General features: G+C 44.8%; 1 protein-coding gene across 1 annotated transcript in view; it reads right to left on the bottom strand.

The window, feature by feature from the left end:
- endou (endonuclease, polyU-specific) overlaps window positions 1-17,890 on the bottom strand; it is a 164,631-nt gene that overhangs the window by 128,370 nt on the left and 18,371 nt on the right. Inside the window, exons 6-7 of the mRNA XM_041174297.1 lie at window positions 16,340-16,459; window positions 11,585-11,750 (exon numbers count right to left, since the gene is read on the bottom strand). Of these exons, the coding sequence (XP_041030231.1) occupies window positions 11,585-11,750; window positions 16,340-16,459 (286 nt within the window). The remainder of the gene's footprint in view (window positions 1-11,584; window positions 11,751-16,339; window positions 16,460-17,890) is intronic.

Here is a 17,890-nt window from a genome sequence, read left to right as displayed (position 1 = left end):
GCACAGATTCAAAATAATTGGCAAGAGGAGTAAATGTGATGTGAGGAAAAACTTTTTCACCCAGAGGGTGGTTGGAGTCCGGAACAAACTTCCTGAAAGGGTGGCAGAGGCAGGTTCAATCAAGGCATTCGGAAGAGACTTGGATTGCTACCTGAAAAGAGAGAATGTGCAAGGTTATGATGAAAAGGCAGGGGAGTGGGACTAGGTATGATGTCCTTTCAGAGAGCCAGTGCATACTCAATGGGCTGAATGGCCTCCTTCAGCATTGTAAAGATTCTGTGATAATGAGCTGGTGTCACTGTGGTACAGTGGTGAAGTCGAGAGCTTTCTGGATGCCACATTTCCACGTGTGGTTGCCCTGCAGCTTAAGGGGATGCTGGGAGAGAGGGAATCGGTGACCACCAGGTAGACAAAAAGAAACAGGCAGGAGGAGTCCCCTAAGTGCATCCCACACCCCAACCAGTATTCAGTTCTGGAGAGTGACAGTTCATCTGGGGAGTGCAGCCAGAGACAAACCCATGGCACGGGTGGTTCAGCTGTACAGGTAGGCATGAAGCCGGAGGAGCAATAGTGATAGGGACTTTAATAGTTCTGGGAACAGACAGGCGGTTCTGTGCCTGTAGGCCTGAATCCAGGATGGTGCCTCCCTGGTGCCAAGGCCAAGATGTCACTGGCTGCAGAGCACCCTGAGCGGGGGAGGGTGAACAGTCTCAGAGCACCCTGAGCGGGGGAGGGTGAACAGTCTCAGAGCACCCTGAGCGGGGGAGGGTGAACAGTCTCAGAGCACCCTGAGCGGGGGAGGGTGAACAGTCTCAGAGCACCCTGAGCGGGGGAGGGTGAACAGTCTCAGAGCACCCTGAGCGGGGGAGGGTGAACAGTCTCAGAGCACCCTGAGCGGGGGAGGGTGGACAGTCTCAGAGCACCCTGAGTGGGGGAGGGTGGACAGTCTCAGAGCACCCTGAGCGGGGGAGGGTGAACAGTCTCAGAGCACCCTGCGCGGGGGAGGGTGAACAGTCTCAGAGCACCCTGAGCAGGGGAGGGTGAACAGTCAGCAGCCGTGGTCCACATCGGTACGATCGACATACGGGGAAAGGGGGATGTGGTCCTGTAGTCAGAATTTAGGGAGCTAGGTCGGCGAAAGCAAGCAGGACTTCAAAAGTAGTAATCTCTGCATTACTCCCAGTGCCACCTGGCAGTGAGTGTAGAAATGGGGGGATAAAGCAGGTGAATGCATGTTTGGAAAGATTGTGTAGGAGGGATGGGATCTGTACAGAGCTGGGAACAATTTCCTAGTGCAACTGGGAGAGTTTAAACTAACTGGACAGGAGTGAGGGGACCAGGAGGGAATACTAGAGAGGAATATCAAGGTGCACAGAATACTGGAGAGATAGATAGCAACAGAGTAGAAACAGTAAAATAGTAGGTGAGATTGGAGTCACTGGGAAAGTAATAAAATGTAAATTAAGGTTACTGTGCATATATGTGAATGCAACGGAGTGTGATAACTAAGCTTGGTGAGTTGCAGGCACAGAGAGCTGCCTGCAAATGTGACATTGTGGTGATAAGGCAGAGCTAAGCATTAAATATTCCTGAATACAGGGTGTTCAGGAAAGATAGGAAAGGAAGTAAAGCAGGAGGAGCAGCAGAATTGACTAAGGAGAATTTTTAAAAGAACTTTCATGGGATGTGGGTTTCGCTGGCTGGGCCAGCATTTATTGCCCACCCCTAGTTGCCCTTGAGAAGGTAGTGGTGAGCTGCCTTCTTGAGCCGCTGCAGTCCATGGGTGTAGGTACACCCACAGTGTTGTTAGGGAGGGAGTTCCAGGATTTTGACCTAACAACAGTGAAGGAATGGTAATATATTTCCAAGTCAGTATGGTGAGTGGCTTGGAGGGGAAGTTCCAGGTGGTGGACTTCCCATTTGTCTACTGTCCTTCTAGATGGTAGTGGTTGCGGGTTTGGAAGATGCTGATGAAGGAGCCTTGGTGAGTTGCTGCAGTGTATCTTGTAGATGATGATGATTTATGGGAGAGAGAGGATGTCCCATAGGGGTCAAGGATATCTATTTGGCTAGAACTAAGGACCACAGTTGGGACAATTACATTGCTTGGTATAGTCTATAGGCCACCAACTAGTTGAAAAGATGTAGAGGAACAAATTTGCCAGGAAATTATAGGCTGGTGCAAGAATTATAGAGTAGCTGTAATGTGCATATAGGTTGGGATAGTAGCAGCGTTAAGGGCAGAGGGGTGAAGAGTTCCTAGAGTGTGTTCAGGAGAATTTTCTACAGTGTGTTTCCTCTCCAATGAGAATAGAAGCCCTTCTGGACCTGGTTCCTGGGAATGAGGCGGGCCAAGTGGATGAGGTGTCAGTAGGGTAATATTTTGGGTCACTGTATCATAGTGGTTCAGCTGGACTGTGGAAAATCACAAAGAGCAACCCAGTTTAAGAATAATTAAACCAAATTCAATGGGGGAAGAATGGATCTGGGCCAGATAAATTGGAGTCCAAGGTTGGCAGGAAAAACTGGTCTTTAAAAGCAGCACATTGTTCAGAAGAGATATTTCAGACAGTCAAGGTATGTTCCTTTGAAGGGGAAACATAGGGCAAACAAACCCAAAGCTTCTTGGATGATGAAAGAGATAGAAATTAAAATGAAGCAGAAAAAAATGTGCTTTTGACAGAGGTCAGGCTGATAATGCAATTGAGAACCAGGTAGAATATAGAATATTCAGAGGGGAACTGTAAAAGCAAATAAGAGGAACAAAGAGAAAGTATGGGAAGAGACTGGCAGCTAATACAAGGAAAGTCTTCTAGAGGCATATAAACCATAATGGTTGGTAAAAGGAGGAGTGGAGTCAATAAGGGGCCAAAATCAGATTTACAAATGGAGGGGGGGCATTAGCTGAGTTATTTCCTACCTAGCTCCCTAAATGAACATCGTGTAATGATGGAGGTGAGTGGGCCCTCGGCTTTCTGATATCTGGTTTCCAATGCAGGGAATTAGGTCCCCGCCAGTGGAGGTTCATCGGCCTTGGAAGATGCCAGGCAGGGAATTCAGTGCACCTGGGCCGAAATCCTGAAGAAAACTGGACATGGAGCTTAAGGCCAGGGTGGGGGCTAAAAAAGCTGGAGGTGGGGCTTGAGCCTGAGGAGGACTGGCTGGAGGAGAAGGAGGGACCAGGAGCTCATGGAGAGGGAAGGGATAAGACTGCAGCTGTCTAATGAGTCACTGCGTTGAGGAGCCAAAGTCCCAAATAGGATAGAGAGCTGGAGCATCGGCAGCGAATATTCCCTGCAAGTAGCTTGTTTCTCGAAGTTACACTTTGCCTTGAGAGCTTATGCAGTTGGAATAAGGAACCTGGTTTTTAAACCTTTGTGCAGTCCATGTGCTTAAATCCCACATTATATTTCCATCTGTATTTACCAAGGAAGAAGATGCTGCCCAGATCATTGTGAGAAAGAGGTAATTCTGACATTTGATTGGTTTTAAATTGATAAATAAGAGGTTATTGGGATAAGCTGTTTGTGTTAAACTTGATGAGGCTCCAGGAATGGGTGATCACCAGATAGTCAAAAAGGAACAGACCAGTAGCACAGGAGCCCCCTGAGCGCATCCCACCCCCCAAGCAGTATTCGGTTCTGAATACCGATGAGAGCGATGGTTCATCTGGGGAGCACATTGCACCATGGGTGGTTCAGCCATAAAGAGGGCTCATAGAAACTGGAACAGCAATAGTGATAGGAGATTCGATAGTTAAGGGAATAGAAAAGTGTTTCTGTGGCCACAAACATGAATCCAGGTTGGGGTGTTGCCTCCTGGGTGCCAGGGTTAAGGATGTCACTGAGGGGCTGCAGAGACCCCTGGAGGGGGAGGGTGAACAGCCAGCAGTTGTGGTTCACATCAGTACCTACAACAAAGGCAGCAAGAGGGATATGGTCCTGCAGTCAGAATTTAGGGAGCTAGGTAGGGAATGAGCAAGCAGGGCCTCAGAAGTAGTAATCTCCAGCTTACTCCCAGTGCCACATGGGATTGAGCTGGGAAGTTGGTGCAAGAGGCAGGGCTTTAGATTTTTGGGACATTGGGACTGGCTCTGAGGGAGATGGGACCTGCCGGACCTGAACAGAGCCAGAACAGAGTTCCACGCGGATGTTTTGCTAGTGCTGTTGGGAAGGGTTTAAGCTAACATGGCAGGAGTTTGGGAAGCAGGAAAAAATATCAAAGGAATACCAAGGTGCACAATATGCTGGGAGATACAGATAGTATCGTATTAGAATAAGAAACAGGAAGTTAATGGGTGTGGGTTAGAGTAATGGAGAAAGTAATAAAGTCTAAATCAGGGCCACTGTGCATCATGTGAATGCACAGAGTGTGGTTAATATGATTGGTGAGTTAGAATGGTCTTCTATGTGTGGAGCCTCACGAGATGGGAGTGATCTTAAACAATTTTTTTGCATCGGTATTTACTCAGGAAACTGGCATAGTGTATAAGGAAGGAAGCAGTAGTTTCATGGAACATACAGAGATTAAAGAGGAGGAGGTGCTTGCTGCCTTACAGCGAATAAAGGTAGATAAATCCCCCAGGCCTGACATGACATCCCCTCGGACCTTGAAGAAGACTAGTGTAGAAATTGCAGGGGCCCTGGCAGAAATATTTAAAATGTCCTTAGTCACGGGTGAGGTGCTGGAGGATTGGAGGGTGGCTCATGTTGTTCCGTTGTTTAAAAAAGGCTCCAAAAGTAAACCAGGTAATTACAGGCCAGTGAGCCTGACATCAGTAGTAGGTAAATTATTGGAAGATGTTCTGAGAGATCGGATATATAATGATTTGGACAGCCAAGGGCTGATTAAGGATAGTCAGCATGGCTTTGTGTGTAGTAGGTCATGTTTAACGAACCTTGTAGAGTTTTTCGAGGAGGTTACCAAGAAAGTAGATGAAGGAAAGGCTGTGGATGTTGTCTACATGGACTTTAGTAAGGCCTTTGACAAGTTCCCACCTGGGAGGTTAGTTCAGAAGGTTCGGACACTTGGTGTCCATGGAGAGGTTGTAAACTGGGTTTGAAATTGGCTGTGTGGGAGAAGACAGAGAGTGGTAGTGGATGATTGCTTCTCAGACTGGAGGTCTGTGACTAGTGGTGTGCCTCAGGGATCTGTGCTGGGACCATTGTTGTTTGTTGTCTATATCAATGATTTGGATGATAATGTGGTGAATTGGATCAGCAAGTTTGCTGATGACACTAAGATTGGAGGCATTGTGGACAGCGAGGAAGGCTTTCAAAGCTTGCAGAGAGATCTGGACCAATTGGAAAAATGGACCAGAAAATGGCAGATGGAATTTAATGCAGAAAAGTGTGAGGCGTTAATTTTGGAAGGTCAAACCAAGGTAGGACATACACAGTAAATGGTAGGGCACTGAGGAGCGTGGAGGAACAAAGGGATCTGGGAGTTCAGATACATAATTCCCTGAAAGTGGCGTCACAGGTAGACAAGGTTGTAAAGAAAGCTTTTGGCATACTTGGCCTTCATAAATCAAAGTATTGAGTATAGGAGTTGGGATGTTATGGTGAGGTTGTATAAGACATTGGTGAGGCCAACTTTGGAGTATTGTGTGCAGTTCTAGTCGCCTAACTACAGGAAGGATATCAGTAAGATTGAGAGAGTGCAGAGAAGATTTACTAGGATGTTGCCGGGTCTTAAGGAGTTGAGTTACAGGGAAAGATTAAACAGGTTAGGACTTTATTCCTTGGAGTGTAGAAGAATGAGGTGAGATTTGATAGAAGTTTACAAAATTATGAGAGGTATAGACAGGATAAATGCGAGTAGGCTCTTTCCACTCAGATTAGGAGAGACAAACACGAGGGGACATGGCTTTAGGGTGAAAAGTTTAGGGGGAACATTAGGGGGAAGTTCTTCACTCAGAGAGTGGTGAGAGCGTGGAACGAGCTGCCATCTGATGTGGTAAATGCGGGCTCACTCTTAAGTTTTAAGAATAAATTAGATAGATACATGGATGGGAGAGGTCTGGAGGGTTATGGACTAGGTGCAGGTCAATGGGACTAGCGGAATAATATTTCGGCACAGACTAGAAGGGCTGAATGGCCTGTTTTTCTGTGCTGTAGTGTTCTATGGTTCTAAATATGATGTGGCTATCACAGAGACCTGGCTCAAAGAAGGGCACAACTGGGTGTTAAATATTCCTGGGTACAAGGTGTTCAGGAAAGATAGGAAAGGAAGGAAAGAAGGAGGGGTGGCGGTATTGATTAAGGAGAGCATTGCGGTGCTGGAGAAAGAGGATGTCCCAGAGGATTAAGCACAAAATCAATTTGGCCAGAGCTAAGGAACAAAAAGTGTGCAATTACATTGCCTGGTGTAGTCTATAGGCCACCAACTAGTGGGAAGGATGTAGAGGAACAAATCTGCAGGGAAATGACAGAGAGATGCAAAAACAATGGAGTAATTATAATGGGCAACTTTAATCATCTAAATATAGACTGGGATAGCAATGGTGTAAAGGGCAGAAGGGGCAAGAGTTCCTAGGGCATGTTCTATTGCATATGTCCAGTCCAATGAAACACAGGGCCCTCCTAGACCTGGTTCTTGGGAATGAGGTGGGCAAAGTGGATCAAATGTCAGAAGGAGAACATTTAAGGGACAGTGAGTATTGTATCATAAGGTTTAGGATGACTGTGGAAAAGGACAAAGAACAATCCAGAATAAGAATAATTGGGGAAAGTCAACTTCAATGGGCTAAGAATGCATCCGGGCCGAATAAACTGGAGTCAAAGGTTGGCAGGAGAAATGATATTTGAACAGCAGAGATAGTTCAGGCACAGTCCAGGTATAATCCCTCAAAAGGGAAAGGTAGAGCAAACAAATCCAGAGCTCCCTGGATGGCAAAGAAGATAGAAATTAAGATAGAAACAGTGTTCTTATGACAGTTGTCAGGTAGAAAATATAATTGAAAACCAAACTGGGTATAGAAGGCTCAGAGGGAAGATGAGAAAGCAAATAAGAGAAGCAAAGAGGGAGTGTGCAAAAAGACTAGTAGCTAACACAAAGGGGAATCCTCAATGCCTAATGCTTTCTATAGGTACATAAATAGTAAAATGGTGGTAAAGGGAGGAGTAGGGCTGATTATGGACCAAAAAGAGGATTTATGCATGGAGGTAGAGGGAATAGCTGAGGTATTAAATGAATATTTTACTTCTGTCTTAACCAAGGAAGAAGTTGTTGCACAGGTCACCATGAAAGAGGAAGTAATTAATACACTGGAAGGGTTTAAAATTGATAAGGAGGAGGTATTGGATAGGTTGTCTGTACTTAAGAGTTGATAAGAAATCAGGACTGGATGAGATATATCCAGAATACTGAGGGAAGTGTATTTTGAAATTGCAGGGGCACTGGCCATAATTTTCCAGTCTTCCTTAGACAAAGGGGTGGTGCCACAGGACTGGAGAATTGTGAATGTTATACCCTTGTTCAACTAAGGGTGTAAGGATAAGCCCAGCAACTACAAACCAGTCAGCTGAACTTTGGTGGTGGGGAAACTTCTGGAAACAAAAATTCTGGAACAAAATTAATAATCACTTAGACAAATATGAGTTAATTAAGCATAGATTTTTTGAGAGAAAATCATGTTTAACTAATTTGCTAGCATTTTTTGAGAAGGTAACAGGATTGTTGAGGCTAAAGCTGTTGATGTGGTGTACATGGACTTCCAACAGGCATTTGATACAGTGCCGCACAACAGGCTTGTGAGAAAAGTTATAGCTCATGGAATAAAAGGGACAGTAGCAACATGGATATGAAACTGGCTGAGTGACCAGAAACAGTGAGTGATGGTTAATAGATGTTTTTCTGGCGAAGGATGGTTTGTAGTGGAGTTCCCAGGGATCAGTATTGGTACCCTTACTTTTCTTGATATGTATTCATGGTCTAGATCTTGGTGTGCAGGGGACAATTTCAAAATTTGCAGTGATACAAAACTTGGAAGCATTGTAAACTGTGAGGAGGGCAGTGTAGAACTTCACAAGGACATAGACAAGTTGGTGGAGTGGGCAGATAGGTGGAAGATAAAATTTAATGTGGAAAAATGTGAAGTTATTCATTTTGGCAGGAAGAACATGGAGAGATAATATAAAATAAAGGGTACAAAGGAAGTGCAGGAGCAGAGGGACCTGGGTGTATAATTGAATAAGTCATTGAAGATGGCAGGACAGGTGGAGAGAGCAGTTAATAAAGCATAAAGTATCCCAGGCTTTATTAATAGAGGCATAGAGTACAAGAGCAAGGCAGTTATGCTGAACTTGTATAGGACACTAGTTAGACCTCAGCTGAGTATCGTGTATAGTTCTGGGTGCCACGCTTTAGGAAGGATGTGAATGCATTAGAGAGAGTGCAGAAAAGATTCACAAAAATGGTTTCAGGGATGAGGAATTTCAGTTACGTAGAAAGGTTGGAGAAGTTGGGACTATTTTTGTTGGAGAAAAGAAGGCTCAGAGGGGATTTAATAGAGATATTCAAAATCATGAGGGGCCTGGACAGAATAGAGAGGTAAAACTTTCCCACTCGTGAAAGGATCAAGGAGGAGAGGGCACAGATTTAAGGTAATTGTCAAAAGAATCAATGGTGACATGAAAAACAGTGAGTGGTTAAGGTCTGGAAAGCACTGCCTGAGAATGTGCTGGATACAGGTTCAATTGTGGCATTCAGAAGGGAATTAGATGGTTATTTGAGAAGGCAGGAGAATGGCACTGAGTAGACTGTTCATTCAGAGAGCTGGTGTAGACAAGGTGGGCCAAATGACTTCCTTCTGCACTATAATAATTCTGTGATTCTAAAAGGTTTTTGATAAAGTGCCACACAAAAGACTTGTGAATAATGTTACAGCTAATGGGATAAAAGTGACAGTAGCAACATGGATGTAAAATTGGCGGAGTGACAGGAAATAGAGAGTAGTTAATGGTTGTTTTTTGAATAGTTGGAAGGTTTATAGTGGAGTTCCCCAGGGGTCAGTGTTATGATGCCTGCTCTTCCTGAAATGTATTCATTTTCTAGACCTCATTGTACAGGGCACAATTTCAAAATTTGCAGATGATACAAAATTTGGATGCATTGTGAACTATGAGGATAGTGTTAAATGTCAGAAGGACATGAACAGGTTGGTGGAATCACCAGAAAAGTGGAGGATGGAATTTAATGCAGAGAAGTGTGAAGTGATTCTTTTTTGTAGGAAGAATGGGGAGAGACAATATAAAATAAAGGGACCTGGGGCTATATGTGAACAAAATATTAAAGGTGGCAGAACAGTTGAGGGGGTGGTTAATAAAGCATACACAGCATCCTGGCCTATAGAGGCATAGAGTACAAAAACAAGGAAATTATGCTAAACTTGTATAGAACAATGGTTCAGCCCCAACTGGAGTATTGTGTCCAGCCCTGGGCATCACATTTTAGGAAGGATGTGAAGACATTATAGAGGGTAATTCACAAGAATGAGGAAAGCTGCAGAACATTAGTTATGTAGATAGATTGGAAAAGTTTGGGCTGTTTTCCTAATTGAAGAGAGGAATGATTGAGAGTAGATTTGATAGAGGTATTCAAAATCATGAGGGGTCAGGACAAAAAAGTAGAGAGAGATAAATTATTCCCATTGGTGGAAGGATTGAGAAGCAGAGAGCACAGATTTAAGGTGATTGGCAAAAAAAACCCAATGGCAGCATGAGGGAAAATGAATGGTTAGGGTATGGAATGCACTGTCTGGGAGTGTGGTGAAGGCAGACTCAATAATTCAAAAGGGAATTGGATCATTATCTGAAAAGGAAAGATTTACAGGGCTGTGGGGGAAAAGGTAGGAGTGGCTCCCGGTGGACATGCTGGACAAAATGGCCTCCTTTTGTTTAGCAGCCAGTCTTTGATTCTCAGACCAATTGAGTGGGGGCTGTGAAAAGGAATGTGCTCATAATTGGAGAGATTATAGTTGGGGAATAGATACTGGTCCTTGTAGCCATGAATGGGAGTGCCTGCCTGGTGCAAGGATTAAAGAAACCTGCTTGTGGTTGGAGTGGGACAGCCAAGACCCAGTTGTCATGGGCCCTGTTGGAACCAATGACATGAGTACAACTAGGAATGAAGTTCCACTGTGATAGCTAGATCCAAATAAACAAGCAGAACCTCAAAGGTTTGAACTGTTATCAGAGCCACATGCAAATTCGCATAGGGACAAAGAGATCAGCAAGCTGAATATGTGGCTCAGAGTGGTGTGTGAGGATAGGGGTTTGATTCAAGGGGCATTGGCACCAACACTGAGGAAAGAGGGAACTATTCTGTTGGGACGGACTCCAATTAAATTGGGCAGGAATTGTGTCCTGGTGCTATTATAACTGAGGCTTTAGATAGTGTTTTAAACTGAACAGTGGAGGGTGAGGATTCAAGTGAAAAGAAAAGTCAAGACCACTGAGCTGTGTAGTGATTAGGTAACAATATGAAAAGAGTGACAAGGACAGGCAAAACATTTAACAGTAATAGTGCATCAGAACCTCAGGGTTTCATAGTGCAATGTTAAAATTCAAATTAAAAGGTGTTTTATTTGAATGTATGAAGTGTGTATTACAGGATAAGTTTCAAAGGAGAATCATATTCAATTTGAAACATTAACTCTGTTTTTCTCCACAGAGGCAGTACAGACACAATGGGCTGTTTGGCCTTCTCTGTGCTGTAACCATTCTATAATTCTATGATCCCATTGAAAAGTACAGACTCCAAGGGAGAAGAGACTCTTCTGTGGCTAACTAAAGGAGTTAAGTCAGGTTAAAAGAAGAGGTTTTTGATATCACCAGGAAGAATAGCAAGTCTGAGGATCAGTAGAGTTTTGATATAAGCAAAGTTTGACCAAAAATTTGATGAAGGAAAAATGGATTATGAAAGTACATTAGAAATACTTTTTTAAATTGTAAAACTTTTACAAGTATGTAAAAAAAAAAAGTGGATAAAATAAATGTGGGTCCCTTAGATACTGAGACAGGAGGACTTCTAATGGTAAATGTTTTGAGTCGTTAATTACAGCAGCAAACACAGAAACATAGAATTAATGGGGAACCAAGGGTCTAATGAGAGGGAGAAACCTCATGTAATCATTATTAATAATGTAATTATTAGTGGTATTAATGACATAATTAAAATTAATAAAGGAAAAGTACTGGAGAAATTGATGAGACTGAAAGCTAACAGATTTCCTGCCGCTGATGTCCTATACCCAGGAATTCCAGGAGAGAACTCCAGTGATTGTGATTATGCTGGAATGATCCCAGTGGATCGGAGTAAATTGCAACATCACTATTCAAGGAAGCAGCAAGTCAGAAAACAGGCCAGTTAGACTAACATCAGGAAAACACTGCAATCTATTATTAAGGAGGTGTTAACAGGGCACTTAGAAAATCATAATATAATGTCAGCTGACCTACATTGGCTCTCAGTCTGGCAAAGCCTCAGATTTAAAACTCTCATTCTTGTCATCAAATCCCTCCACAGTCTCACCTTAGGACAGCAGAGTTTTGGATGAGCTCAAATTCAAGACTATACCTACCGCTGACGGGCGTGATCGATCTTAGCTCCAGTCTGGGAGTCGGAAATGGAGTCTTGAAGATTGAGATGAATCTCATTCTCTGTTGCTCTGTTAGTGTCCAGGGAGTAAAGCTGCTCAGAAATGATGAGAATTTCCTGATCGGTGAAACTGGCTCCAGAATCGCTTCCTGTAAGTTAATCAAATTCACATCCTCATCACCAGGAACTGTCCAAGTTCTATACTGCAAACCCAGTCAGTGAGAGAGTGATCCAGGGAGCATGAGATAGAGGGGGAAAGAGGGAGTAAGTGATACTGAGCCACAGAGTGAGAGGGTGAGAGAGAGAGACGAAAAGAGATCCTCCTGTTTCTATCTTTCTCAGCCTCCAGCAGTTGGTGAGTCTTCATTTGCCTCCAAGATAGGAGAGTATGACTTTCTATTGCTTTAGCTGTGTAAATTAATAACAAATTGACTAATTAAATAAATTTCAACAGACGTAGCAAGGATGTATCAAAAAAGTCATATTGGACTCGAAACGTTAACTCCACTTCTTTCTCCATGTATTTGTCAAGCTGCCTCTTAAACACCACTATCGTACCTGCTTCCACCACCTCCTCTGGCAGCGAATTCCAGACACTCACTACCCTCTGCATAAAAACTTGCCCTGCACATCTGCTCTATAGTTTTCTCCTCTCACCTTAAATCTATGTCCCCTAGTATTTGACTCTTCCACTCTGGGAAAAAGCTTCTGATTATCTACTCTGTCCATACCACTCATAATTTTGTAAATTTCAGTCAAGTCGCCCCTCAATCTCCATTGCTCTAGTGAGAACAATTCCAGTTTCTCCAACCTCTCCTCATAGCTAATAACCTCCAGACCAGGCAGCATCCTGGTAAACCTCCTCTGCACCTCTCCAACGCCTCCATATCCTTCTGGTAATGTGGTGACCAGAATTGCACGCAATATTCCAAGTGTGGCCTAACCAAGGTTCTATACAGCTGCAGCATGACTTCCCAGCTTTTATACTCAATACCCCTGCTAATGAAGGCAAGCATGCCATATGCCTTCCTGACTACCTTATCCACCTGCGTTGCCACTTTCAGTGACCTGAAAGCAGAAAGTGACCTTAGGCAGAACTTTAAAGTTGGTCAATGGAGGATGTGACTACAAATCAGGCAGGTATGGGGAATCTGCATGTAGAGATGGAGGAGCCTCAGCTCCAACAGCTACAGGTCTAACCTGGATGAGAAGGACTGACCATGGCACCATGGGAAGGATGCCATTCACGTGGGGGAAGCAAAGAGGGATGTGGTAGGGATAAGAGACAGTATAGTCGGGGGAATAGATACTGTTCTCAGTAGCTGTGACCAGGAACTCTGAAGGTTGTGTTGCCTGTCCAGTGTCAGGTTTAAGGACAGCTCCTCACAGCTGGAGAGGAACTTGGAGGGGAGGATTCAGTTATCGTGGTCCACATGGGCATCAATGACATTGGTAGAGTCCGGAATAATGTTCTGCTAAGAGAATTTAAGGAGTTAGGGTCTAAATTAAAATGCAGAACATCAAAGGTAATCATGTCTGGATCGATACCTGAGCCACATGATAAATCCTGAAGGCTGTGTGTACCACAGGGTCAGTACTGGGCCCTTAGCTATTTAGTTTCTATGTTAATAACTTTGAAGAGTCAGAGAGTAATGTGTCTACGTTTGCTGATGATACAAAGTTAGATGGGAAGGTAAGCTGTGAGGAGGACACAGAGAGGCTGCAAAGAGATAGTGACAGGTGAGGCGAGTGACAGGTGAGGCGAGTGACAGGTGAGGCGAGTGACAGGTTAGGCGAGGACACAGAACGGCTGCAAAGAGATAGAGACAGGTTAGGCAAGTGGGCAACAAGATGACAAATGGGGAATAATATAGGGAAATGTCAGATTATTCCTTTGGTCATCAGAGTGGAAAAGCAGAATATTTTTAAAGGTGAGAAACTTGTAAGTGTTGTTCAAAAGCACTTGGGTGTGCTCATAGTGGAATGCAAGTACAGAAAGCAAGTAGGGAGGCAAAGGGCATGTTGGCCTTTATTGCAAGGTGATTGGAGCACAGGAATAAATAAGTCTTGCTACAATTGTACAGGACTTTGGTCAGATCACATCTGGAATACTGTGTGTAGTTTTGATCTCCATACTTAAGGAAGGATATACTTGCTTTGGAGAAATTACAGTGAATATTCACCAAATTGATCCCTGGGATGAGAGGGATGTCCTACAATGGAGGCTGAGTAAATTGGGTCTAATTCTCTGGTCTTTAGAAGAATGAGAGGTGATCTCATTGAAACATTTGGGATTCGGAAGGTGGTTGACAAGGTAGAGTACAGAGGTTTCCTCTGACTGGGGATCTGGAACAAGGGGGCACAGTCTCAGGGTAAGGGGCTGATCATTTAGGACTGAGATGAGGAGAAATTTCTTCACTCATAGGGTTGTAAATCTTTGGAACTTTCTATCCCAGAGGGTTGTAGATGGCCCATTGCTGAATATATTTAAGACTGGGATATTTTTGGTCTCTTAGGGAATCAATGTGATTTGGGGAGCCAGTGGGAAAGTGGAATTGAAGTTGAAGATCATCCATGATTGTCTTGAATGGCAGAGCAGCTCAATGGACCATATGGTATACTCCTGGTCCTCTTTTGATCTTGTGACTGCAAACTCAGTCAGTGAGAGAGACAGACTGAAAGAGAGAATGAGAGAGGGAGAAAGAGAGAGAGAGAGAGAGACAGCAGAGGGAGAGAAAAACTAAGACAAGAGTCTCCATAGTGGGAGAGACAGAGAGAAATAGAGTGAAAGCAAGAGGGAGATAGAGTGAAAGTATGTGTGAGGGAGAGGGGAGAAAGAGGAGGAAAGACAGTGACAAAGAGAAAGAAAGACGCAGCGAGACAAGAAAACCTCAAACATAGTCAGAGAGAGAGAAAGTGAAAGAGAACAAGATGGATAGAGGCCAAGTTAGGGAGAGTTGGGGATCGATGGAAATTCCAAATATCCACGCAGAGAGAGAGAGAGAGAGATTGTAATCATAGTCAGTGAGAAACAGTGATGTAGGAGAGAGAGTGAGAGAGGGAGTGAGTTATAGAGAAGAGAGGGACTGCAGATGAAAAGGAGAGAATTCGGCAGAGGAAGAAAAAAATAGTGAAAGAGAGAAAGACACATAAAGAGGCCATTTGGCCTGTCATGTCTGTGCTGGCTCATTGAAGAAGTAATGAACTGGTGTCATTCCATGCCTTCTCACTGTAGCCCTGCACATTCTTCCATTTCAGATAGCAATCCCGTTCCCTCTTGAATGCCTCGATTGAATCTGTCTCCATCACATTCTCAGGCAGCAGATTCCAGACCCTAATCACTCGCTGTGTGAAACAGTTTTTCCTCATGTCACCGTTGTTCTTTTGCCAATTACCTTAATCCTGTGCCCTTCCATTCTCAATCCTTCCACCTTTTCTGTCCAGAGCCCTCATGATTTTGAACACCTCTACCAAGTCTCCTCTCAACCTTTCTTCTTGAGAAAAACAGCTCCAACATTCTCCAATCTATCTCTGTAACTGAAGTTCCTCATCGCTGGAACCATTCTTCTGAAGCTTTTCTGCACTCTCTCTAAGGCCTTCAAATCCTCCCTAGAGTGTGGTGCCCAGAACTGGACACAATAATCCAGCTGAGGTTGAACCAGCATTTTATACAGATTCATCATCATTTCCAGGCTTTTGTACTCTGTTCCTCTGTTAATAAAGCCCAGGATACTGTAAGCTTTACTAACCGTGCTCTCAACCTGCCCTACCACCTTCAATGATTCATGTACACATACACCCACGTCCCTCTGCTCTTGCTCATCCTTTAGAATTATATGCTTTATTTTATATTGGCCCTCTGCATTCTTCCTGTTCTGAGATGGGCCTTCTTATTTGTGGACTCTAGATGGGGTACTCAGTTACTGGACAGACTGTAGTCATACCCTGGTACTTGCTTAACACTTGTTTATTAGGACTACATCTAAACAGGTTACAGAGAAGGCCTGTAGATTCTGAGAATGGTGTTCCAACCTTTCTCTCTCTCTCTCTCTCGTGTCAACACATGACCGACTGATCTTAGTGATACATCATCATCTACGTCATATATTAGCATATCCCATCTGTTAACCCTTTATATTACACTTCCTATTAAAATGAATTATTTCACATTTCTCTACATTAAATTTCTTCTGCCACCAACTTGCCTGTGTCCTTTTTCAAACATTGCTACACTACCTACACTATCCTCCTCACTGTTCACAGTACTTTAGGTAGAGAGAGAGACAGGGAGAAAGAGAGGCAGAGCAAGTGACATGTTTTATTCATTCATGGGATGTGGGCATTGCTGGCTGGGCCAGCATTTATTGTCCATCCCTAGTTGCCCTTGATAAGGTGGTGGTGAGCTGCCTCCTTGAGCCGCTGCAGTCCATGTGATGTAGGTACATCCATAGTGCTGTTAGGGAGGGAGTTCCAGGATTTTGACCCAGTGACAGTGAAGGAACGGTGATATATTTCCAAGTCAGGATGGTGAGTGACTTGGAGGGGAACTTCCAGGTGGTGGTGTTCCCATGTGTCTGCTGCCCTTGTCCTTCTAGATGGTAGTGGTTATGGGTTTGGAAGGTGCTGTCTAAGAATTCTGAGAGGCAGAGAGAGAAAGAGGAGTAACGGGGAGACAGCAAGATGGATGATGAAAGAAGGAGGGAATCAAAAACAGAGTGGTTCACTCTTACCCCCACACTGAGAGAATAATCCTGGCAGCAGTCGTGGTATTGGCTGCACTTGGTGTTGCAGTGACAGGGGCTGCTGGGATTATAAGCTTCGTTGAACCTTCCCTTGCATGATGAATCCACTGTAATGACTGAAAACAGCAAGTTTAGTTGTGATTCTGAATCATGGTCAGTGCTTCAGTCTGATCATGTGACCTCTCTGCTCCTACACCTGGGAGACTCTCTGTCCCAAATAGAAGAACATTATAATGGAAAAGCCTCCTCAGGCACTTCACAGGAGAGCAGTTAGAGAACAGTTAATATCAAGCTACATCAGGAGATATGGGAACAAGTGAACAAAAGCTTTGTTAAAGAGGCCAGGATAGGGAGAGACTGAGATAAGGAGAGAGAAACTATGATAGAGAGAGAGAGAAAGGGGGCCAAGAGAGAGAGAGAGACTGAAGTAGTAAGGGGTTGAAATTGGGTGTGAGAGAGAGATGGTGTGACCTCAACTGGCCAATCAGGCATGCCCCAGGGGAGGGTGAAGATGTCCCAGTGAAGGGGAGGATGACGATGCCCCAGTGAAGGGGTGGGTGAAGATGTCCCAGTGAAGGGGCGGGTGAAGATGTCCCAGTGAAGGGGAGGGTGACGATGCCCCAGTGAAGGAGTGGGTGAAGATGCCCCAGTGAAGGGGAGGGTGAAGATGCCCCAGTGAAGGGGTGGGTGACGATGCCCCAGTGAAGGGGTGGGTGAAGATGTCCCAGTGAAGGGGAGGGTGAAGATGCCCCAGGGGAGGGTGAAGATGTCCCAGTGAAGGGGAGGGTGATGATGCCCCAGTGAAGGGGATGGTGAAGATGCCCCAGTGAAGGGGTGGGTGAAGATGCCCCAGTGAAGGGGCAGGTGACGATGCCCCAGTGAAGGGGAGGGTGACGATGCCCCAGTGAAGGGGCGGGTGAAGATGCCCCAGTGAAGGGGAGGGTGAAGATGCCCCAGTGAAGGGGAGGGTGAATTTGCCCCAGTGAAGAGGTGGGTGAAGATGCCCCAGTGAAGGGGAGGGTGAAGATGCCCCAGTGAAGGGGAGGGTGAAGATGCCCCAGTGAAGGGGAGGGTGAAGATGCCCCAGTGAAGGGGTGGGTGAAGATGCCCCAGTGAAGGGGCGGGTGAAGATGCCCCAGTGAAGGGGCGGGTGAAGATGCCCCAGTGAAGGGGCGGGTGAAGATGCCCCAGTGAAGGGGCGGGTGAAGATGCCCCAGTGTGTGTGCGTGTGTGCAGAGGCTGGAATTGGAAGAGCGCTAAGTTTTCAGAGGATTGTGAGATTGAAGCAGTTTACTGAGATGGGGAGGGATGAAGCTATGGAGTTATTTGAAAACAGAAAGGATAATTTTAAAGTTGAGGAATTGCCAGACTGGGAAAGGAAATAGTTCCGTGAGCACGGGGGGGCGGGATGATGGATAAATGGGAATTAGTGCGAGTTACAATACGGTTGGCAGGTTTACGGAAGGTAGAATGTGGGAGGCCAGTCAGCAGTGTGTTGGAACCATTGAGCCTGGAGGTAGCAAAGGCGTGAATGAAGGTTTCTGCTC

Source organism: Carcharodon carcharias, chromosome 25, assembly GCF_017639515.1.
Source record: "Carcharodon carcharias isolate sCarCar2 chromosome 25, sCarCar2.pri, whole genome shotgun sequence".
Taxonomy (NCBI): Eukaryota; Metazoa; Chordata; class Chondrichthyes; order Lamniformes; family Lamnidae; genus Carcharodon; species Carcharodon carcharias.
This window is presented reverse-complemented; position numbering and strand designations above follow the sequence as displayed.